The sequence below is a fragment of the Ailuropoda melanoleuca genome, chromosome 12 (genome assembly GCF_002007445.2).
Source record: "Ailuropoda melanoleuca isolate Jingjing chromosome 12, ASM200744v2, whole genome shotgun sequence".
Taxonomy (NCBI): Eukaryota; Metazoa; Chordata; class Mammalia; order Carnivora; family Ursidae; genus Ailuropoda; species Ailuropoda melanoleuca.
The window spans coordinates 42,463,957-42,473,012 of NC_048229.1; the positions used below are offsets into that span (position 1 = coordinate 42,463,957).

General features: G+C 41.6%; 1 protein-coding gene across 4 annotated transcripts in view; it reads right to left on the bottom strand.

Annotated features, from left to right (window-relative positions):
- DPY19L3 (dpy-19 like C-mannosyltransferase 3) overlaps positions 1-9,056 on the bottom strand; it is a 69,492-nt gene that overhangs the window by 60,203 nt on the left and 233 nt on the right. For 3 of the 4 annotated variants that reach the window (XM_034639610.1, XM_034639609.1, XM_034639608.1), the window contains exons 2-3: positions 7,381-7,522; positions 4,478-4,611 (exon numbers count right to left, since the gene is read on the bottom strand). In XM_034639610.1, the coding sequence (XP_034495501.1) occupies positions 4,478-4,611; positions 7,381-7,483 (237 nt within the window). In that variant the 5' untranslated portion in view covers positions 7,484-7,522. Of the gene's footprint in view, positions 1-4,477; positions 4,612-7,380; positions 7,523-9,056 lie in introns of those variants that run through there. The other variant, XM_034639611.1, reaches the window with a different exon arrangement.

The window sequence follows — 9,056 nt, forward strand, 5'->3', positions numbered from 1 at the left end:
CAACTAATTCAAAGTATTCAGAGAAAATCAAAGTATTTTCATAAAAAATAGCCTAGCAATTTTGGTAAGTTATAACCCACAAGTACAAAAGGAAAACAGATTTACACTTCTCAAATATTCCCATAATCCCCCAACAGGAAAATGGTTTAAATTAAGGAGTAAATTTCTGAAGGCATATAAACTCTGAAAATGAGCTCCCTTTGGTTGAGTAATGTCTCTGATCACTAATGGCTATCATTTTCATTGGTTTATTCACAGAAAATGTATACACATTTTAAAATTAAATAAAATGTAAAATTTAGTTCCTCAGTTGCAATAGCCACATTTCAACTGTTTAACGGCTACATTTGGCTAGCGTTACTGCACTGAACAGTGCCGAAACAGATCATTTCCTTCACTGCGGGAAGTTTCACTGGACAGCACTGGGTTTACATAATCTAAGATGAAAGATAAACCAAGTGCCTATGCAGAGGTATTATTAGGTTTGAGAAATAGTTGAAACATCTGAGGATTCCTCTTGTGATACAGAGGGGAAAAAAAAAAATTCTGTGCTACAAGCTATTGCTTGAATAAAGAGAAAAAAAACGCCGTAAGACTGAGCTCAATTGTACGTTTCAGGGGACGGGGGTGTTGGTGGAAAGAAACCTGTTAGATTCGAGGATGTTCCTGTTTTATAGCTTCTCCCAGATGGTATCTGAGGCACAGACAGAAACTAGCCTAGGGTCTCTTTCTCACTCTGCACACTCCTCAAACATTCGTGCCCACACATCTACAAGCTGGTAACATGAAAATGTCCGTTTCCAACACAGATGGGCCTCCTGCCTCCAGACCCACGAATCCAGGTCCCTTTACTCCATCTCTCTCCTTGGACTGCTTCAAAAGTGACTCATAACGTATCCAAACAAGGATGTGTCATTTGCTGTCTCGCTGTCCCCTGTAAAGAATTTGGTTGGCCTCTGTCCCCAGTTCCTGGGAGGTAGCCAGTAAATCCTCGAATTTCCCAAGTGAGAACAGTGTCTTTGTTCACGGTGGGTTCCTCAGGATGACGTTTGATAGTTTGTTCTAAAGAGATGACTCAGGATGAGGGCTGACCAAGCCAGAAAGACCAGCCATGTGATTAGAGGGTTGGGGCTTGGAGCCAGCTGACATTGGCCCAACCCTCGGGGAGGAGAGGGATTGGAGATTGAATCAACACTGTGGCCAATGATTCAATCACTCATACCTACATAATGAAACTCCGGTAAAAGCTCTGGACACCAGAGCTCAGGTGAGCCCTCTTGGTTGGCAGTACTCAACACATCTCACACATCAATGTGCCAGGAGGACCATGTGCCTAACTCCACAGGGAAAGGACCATGGAAAGCCTGAGTTTGGGACCCTCCCAGACTTTCAACAAGTCTCTGCCTTTGGCTGGTTCTGATTTATATCCTTTTGTCATAATAAAACTGTAATCATTGAGTGTAAGACTCCTGAGTTCTGTGAGGCATTCTAGTGAATTACTGAACCCAAGGGGGGTAGTGGGTATCCCAAAATTTATAGTCTACTTGTGGTCAGAAGTGAGGTAGCCTGAGGACCCCCAAACTTGTAAGTGGTGTCTAAAGTGAGGGCAGTTTCGTGGCAGACTTAACCTGTCAAGTTCAGCTTAACTCTGGGTAGGTGGTGACAGAAGTTCTTGCGCTCCAGCTCTGTTCTCCCACAGGGTTCACGTCACAGTGAGCGGCACACCCGCCCATCTACTCAGCTGCTAATGGGAGAAAGCAGAGCATCACTAACAACTCCTCCTTCTCAATCACCATCCACACAAATGATGAATTGCTACATCCTTCCAAGTCCACCTTCTAACAAGCTCTGACTCTGTACACTTCTCTCTAACAGGATCTGGTCTTTTCTTTTCTGGTTCCTCTTTGCTCATAAAATTCTGGCCCCATGTGCTTTCTCTCTGATATTCAGCTTGACAAGTTCTGTCCTCCATAAGGGCCTTTTCACTTGCCTAGGAGGCTTTCACAGGCCTTAGCTCAACTGGTTCCTTCCTAGGATTTAAGTGTTGATGTAGGTCTTGTGTTCGAAATGGTCTGCTTTCCCTCCCAATTGCAGGTAGCCTCCCAATAACTATGTCACCACCCTGTCTGGTTTCCACCAGAGTACTTATTTTTTGTTAGTTTCTGGTTTTTTCCCCCCCTTCTCATCAGAATGAAGTTCCGTATCTGATTCAAAGGCTGTATTCTCAGGGCCTAGATCTGTGTCTGGCACAGAAAACACGCATTTACTGACATTCAGATATTACTAAATCCACCGAATTGGATTTTCTTGGTGGTTTCCTCTCACTTTAGCGCTATCCTCCTCAAATCCACACTCCATACTGTAGCCGGAGCCATCTTTCTCAAGCAAGATGATGACACTGCTGTTCCCTCATGACCTGGCCTCCGTTTGCTATCCCAGTACATTCTCTCCCCATCTACGCGCTAGCCAGGCTGAACTACTGCCAGCACCTTGAACGCTCTCAATGCTCTTGCCTCTCGAAGTTCCTATACGTGTCCCTTCCCTAGGACGTTCATCTTTCGTCCCCAATTTATCTGGTTAACCCTTCTCATCCTTCAGGTCTCCTTAACCATTACTTCCTCCAGAAAATCTTCCCTAATCTTCTAAAATTGGGTTAGGCTACCCCTGCTCTGTGCCTCCACAATACTCTATCCTGCCGCATCAAGGCACTGACTTTGGACGGGCTCACTGTGTGCCCACTTGCCTGTACGCTCCAGAGCGTAAGCTCCCTGAAGGCGGGGGCCTGGTTTTAGCTGCACTACTGCTACGACTGAGCACACACTACACCTGTACAGTATGCCGGGAAACCTGCTGGCAGACCACAGGCGCTCAATACTATTTACAGAATTCATGTATCATACTAGAAAATCTGCTGGCAAATTCATTAGTCTTTGTTACTCTTTCCATGTTCCCCACAGTGTTTAAGGTGAATGCTCCCACAGAAGAGGTGCTCACTAAATACTAGATAAAGGTATAATGCCTTCTTTAACCTGGGGAGATTTAAGAGAAAAATCAAGGGTGCTCAGGTTTCTTAATGATGGGGTGTATTTATTTAAGGTTATTAGCAAGGCCACTTAAAACCTTCAGGTTTTAAGAGCTAAAATTACAATTTGAAATTAAGTTAGGTGATCTCTTTCAGCATCTTCTCCTCACTAGAGAATTACTGGCATTTAGTTTCAGCTATATGCCCACACAGGGATATTTCAGTCTTTATTCAAAATACCTGTGTGGATTAAAAATGATTACATTGTTTAGTTCTAAGAAATCTGTTTATAAGCACTTCATTTTAAAGAGATTAAGGTGAGTAATAAATTTCTTCACAAGAAAAACTACCCACTGTCCCTGAAGGTTAGGAATTATACTTTGTATCATGATAATTTGTATGACGATATATACACACATATATACACTAAACCTATAGAGAATATGACAGGTTTTTAAAATAAACATACCAGAAGTTATTCCTATAAATTAAATTTGTCATTCAAAGTCATCTCCTTTGGAGACTCATTCCAATAATGGAACCAAAGCTCAAAATATTCTGGAAAGCTCTTTGAGAACTGTTTTAGATTCTGCATAGACTTTTTTGAATATTCACATAGATGATGAATATTTGACCTTTGAAAGTGAATTTTACCCTTACGAGCAACTACTCATTAGAAGTCATAGTAAATAAGGTCAAAGATCATAACATTTTGGATCAAAAACAAAGTATATTTAGATGAAAAATACTGGTGATGTTAAGTTTCCTTGCATAGGTGATATGCTTGTTCTAAAAACAAGAGTAAATTAAAAGGCACCTGGAAATGTTTAAAAAGAGAAGAAAGATAACAAGGAAATTGGGGTTTAAAAAGATACAGTCCCTCCTGAGAACATAATGAAAATTATGGCTCTTTTCGTCAGAAAAATAGTGGCTCCCCCACCCTCTCAGCACTGCATCTACGATGAGAAAGGTATGGGCACACTGAGGTCATCTACGGCCCTATGGTTTACAGCACTGGCTTTTGGTTTCTCTTCTTTTTTACTGTACCCAACAGGAAAAAAAAATTTTATACCGTAACCCAGTTTGTACATACATACATATAATTAATAGTCACACAAATAACTTTCAACCCTAGTGTATGTGGTAATACTCTCTCACATCTTATTTTAACTAAGAAAAATGTTACTCATGATTTACTGTGCCCATTTCACAAGGTACAGGTTGAAAAATTACTGGTTTACAGTATCTGCTATGTAACTGGAGCAAGTTAATGAAAATGAAAAAACTCACTGATTACAAAAATTCTGATGCAATTTTAAACTAATGAAGTCCTTTTACGCTATAGCCAAGCCTTTTAAGAGATTCAATTCTTTATGGCAAAACTGCATCATCTATATGGTTAATTACTGGAGATACTGATGAGTAAATCATACAATGGTCATAGGAACCTCATACCTTAATATTAGAAAACCACAAATCGTTTTCATGTAAAGTGGCCAGGTAGACAGATGTTAGGAGTCCGATGCAAAGGGCAACGGTTCCACCAACCGTAAATGACAGAAGCTTCCATAACTTTCTAGTGGTACAACCTTTTAGAAAAATAAAACAAACAGCTAAGTCAGTAAAGAATGTAGAATTTACTAGTTCTACTTCAGACTAGCAGGTATGTTAAGTTCCAGCAGCCTGTGACTGCTGAAGCTTCCCCTATTCCCAGCAAACACTTAGGGGCTCTTTCTGTGATCCTGGAGACCTGTTTTCATACTTTATTACAGTTTTTACCTGACTGTATCTAATCGTTCACTTGTCCATTTCGCCAGACAGCATGAGCTTTTGGAGAACAAGTACGTTATCTTATTCGTCTTAGTACGTAGGGTCTGTGTTTGGCACAGTTTAGTAACTGTAGTTTACCTACGAAGTTCATTAAATGGAGGAGTAAATGGGTTGCATGTCTAGGATACAAAAAGTCTTTTAGATGGTCTACATATAATTTGTGGTTTATTCATTAAAAGCTACCAAAAAACCTGACAACTTAAAATTCAAAGATCCATAGGGAGAGAAAAATCCATCACAACTCAAGTTAAAGGACCTATAAACTAGGAAAAAATATTTATGGCACATATAAGAAAGTTTAAGTATCCCTGGGGCGCCTGGGTGGCCCAGTTGGTGAGTCCTGGGATCGAGTCCCACGTCGGGCTCCCTGCTCAGGGTAGAAGCCTGTTTTTCCTTTCTCCCTCTGCCATTCCCCCCGCTTGTGCTCTCTGGCTCTCTCTCTATCAAATAAATAAATAAAATCTTAAAAAAAAAAAAAAAGTTTATCCTTAACATGGGATGAACACTTTCAGGATTAAAAATATGAATATTTCAGTTGGAAACATATTAAATACATGAGTAGGCAACACACAAAAGAAAAAATGGCCAATAAACTTCATAGACAAAAATATTCACATTCACTACTATTAAAGAAATGCAAATTGGGGCACGTGGGTGGCTCAGTCCGTTGAGCACGTAATCTTTGGCTCAGGTTATAATACTCAGGGTTATGGGACTGAGCCCTGTGTTGGGCTCGACGCTGGCCCTTGAGCCTGCCTGGGATTCTCTCTCTCCCTCTCCTTTTGCCCCTCCCTGGCTTGTGTTCTCTCTCCCTCTCTCTAAAAAAAAAAAGAGATCAAATCAAAACAAAGGGTTTAATTTTTTAGATGTTGGCCAATTTGATTGCTCAAAGATGCTAACACTGTTTTAATAACAGTACAAAATATGAGTATTTTTTTAAACACTACTGGTGGAAGAGTAATTTGGTAACTCTCTGGAATGCAACATGGCAATAAGTAGCAAGAAGTTACCAAAATGAGCAGACCATTTGACCAATAATTCTAAATCCAGGCATATAACCCAAAGAAATAAAAGTTTTAAACAAACATTTTGTCACAAGGATATTTATCATAGTTCTGTTTATATAGGTAAGAGGTTAAAAACCATCTAAATATTCAACAAGGAATTAGTTAAATAAATTATGCTATAGCCACACAATGACTACATTGATAACATTTTTAAATACATTGACTGACTCATGGTATGTTCATAACATAATAAAAGAAATGTAGCAAGTTACAAAACAGCTAGGATCTCAAACCACATATGAATGTTTGCAGTTACGTTTTGACAGCAAGATCAAGTTTCATGGGTGGTAGTCTAGGATGGATTTGTTTGTGGGAGTATTTTTTTTTTCTTTCTTTTTGCTTTTCTTTAGTTTTCAGGTTTTCTTCTGACATGAATAAATACTGCTTCAGTAAAATGAAGAATCCTCAAAATTATGTTTTAATATTAAAAAGCAAACTTGGGGCACCTGGGTGCCTCAGTTGGTTAAGCGTCTGCTTTCAGCTTAGGTCATGATCCCAGAGTCCTGGGATGGAGCCCCAAGTCGGGCTCCCTGCTCAGCGGGGGTGCGGGGGGCTGCTTCTCCCTCTTCTCCCTGCTCATGCTCTCTCTAATAAATTTTTTAAAAATCTTTAAAAAGTAATATACAAAAAAGCAAACTTGAAGTTACATTGTTTAAGTCTTCAGAAAGTACTCTGTCTTGTCCAAAATTGCTAATAGCACAGTTGGATGGCATGACTTCTCAATTTTATTTTATTTTACAAAACTATTCCCCCAAGTTACTTTACTAGTTCTGGCTGGTAAGAATTAACATAGCTGCCACTAATGTAAATTCTGTCAGATATCCAAAATGGTTGATAGACATGGAATTTTTCATGCTTACATTTAAAAACCTTGACCATGCTTAGTTAACAAAGCAATTCTGGAGTCAGGAAGTCAGTAATTAATATCATTGGGTGTACAGCTTAGCAAGAAATCTTCAGCATTATATAAACAACTTACCAAATTCTGACTTTTCTCCCTCCCCAAACCAAAGGAGAAGATTTCAGGAATTCAAATAAAGAATAAAAAGATGTTTGATTCATTTTTCAATACTTTAATGAAATGAGAAAGTCTTCCAAGGTAAGGCTGTCTAGAGTGAACAGCATACACAACCCAGAAAAATTAGAAACAGACTAAAATCTGAACCGTGGGGGGAAGCATTACTTTGGAAAGTCAAAGATTGGCAAAACCACAACTTACTGAACAGACAGCTGAGAAACAAGGGGTTCTAATCAGAGCTCTTTCACCTTTAATGTGTAATAACTATAAAGCCAGTATTATCAAACTGCAATCAAATCATTTGTTGAACTAAAACATCAGGGTATTAGAACAAGTTTCCTCAACTGTTAGGTCTCACCAAATTCTTATCCTATTGGAGAGTGATATTTTAATATGCAGAAATAAAAGCAATCCCAAATGCTGCTTTAATTTAAATCACCTACCAGATGGCAATTTATTTTCCAACTTCACATTTGCTTCTTGTGCTGCATAATCCTCAGAAACTTCTGTGGTTTTCACTCCTTTTCTTTGCCTGATGGATATCATGGTGTCAACGACTTACATGCATTGTTCTTCCAACCACTCCTGCAAACGACAGAAGAGTAAATTGCCTGTCCATATGCCTACCCTCTCCCCAGGACACCCTGTGTGACTTGAAGCCTTGTCCCCGGCTTAGCATGCCCTCCTCCCACTTTCCCATCAAATCTTAACCAGCCTTCAAAGTTACTGTCAAGACCCAACACCGATATTTACTTAATACATCCTATCAAGAGTTAAGAATACAGGTGGGCATCCCAGACAAACCCCTGCCCTTCTTGCAAGAAGGTTTCTGTCTGTGGTTGCGCCAGCCGCTGCAGTTACCTTGCAACTGGTCACATAATTATGCAGTTTTAGATAATGTTCTACAGTTCCATACCACGGGGGGAGGCAATCAGTAGTAAATTTGTTGAGAGCCTGATTTTGAAGAAGTGAAACACTGTTTTGTCTCAGGTATCTGAATTTTAATACCGATGTTCTTTAAAAACAATTCACACTGCAAGCTTTAGGAATACGCCTCAGTGGTGATGGCAGCGGGGGTGTGCCAATCAGGGCAGCTGCTATCCCAGGGAGCAAAAGTGGGAGTAAAGGCAGGGTGCAGAAGCCTGGTTTGGAAGCAGCGAGTGGGAGGCGAAGGAGTGGTGGCAGTGAGTAAGCTGGCTACAGTCCCCCGGAACATCTTGCTTCACTCCTCTGAATAATGAACACCGTTTTACTAATTACTATGAAATGTGACCAAGTGCCGGGCACCACTGTTTGGGCAGTTTATCGATTCCTAAAGGTAAACAACTTGCTGTATAGAAAGAACAAACCAAGCAACCAAAATTTATAATTTATTCGTTCATTCATTCATACAAAAAAATAAAATGTGAGACGCAAAAACACTTAAGTACAAACAACTGAAAATGGAGAGCCTGTAGCAGCAAGGGAGGAAAAAGGAGTGTAGGCAAAAAGTCATACTGCTGTAGATGGGCCCATCCCCCAATTACCTTATTCTAGAATCATGTCCTTTCTAAGGGCTCGGGGAGGAGTTGTAAATATCCCACAGCGGATACACTATAACAAGTTAGGACAGAAGGGCCACAAATATTTACGTGCCAACTCCGTGTTGGGGACCCTGATAATCACACGAACTACGAAACAAAAAGTTTCCCCATCAAATGAAAGGGAATGCCATCTTAAACATTGGAAAGGGAGATGAAAGCGACGCTTGTCCTCTACTCCGAAGCTCCAGCACGCACCAAGTGTCCCGGGCGCGGCAGCTCCCCACAACACCCCAGCCCCGCAGCACCGGGTGTCCCCAGCGGACGCCGAGGGGCCGGCGGCTGCCGCCCAAGTTCGGGGACTTGCTCCGGCTGGGCAGAGTCGCGCGGCCGCGGAGACCGGCACTGACCAGGCCCTCGCAGCCAGAGCGAGAAGTGGCCCGCGAACGCGGCCCCGCCCTCGGCAAACTTCCTCACTCCAGACCCGCCGCCCCCGGCCCCGCAGTACGCGCGGACGTGAGTGCACCGCGCCCCCCGCCCGGGCGCCCCCAGGCCCCGGGGCCCGCGCCGCGCCCCCCCGAGCGCACAGCGGGGCCGCC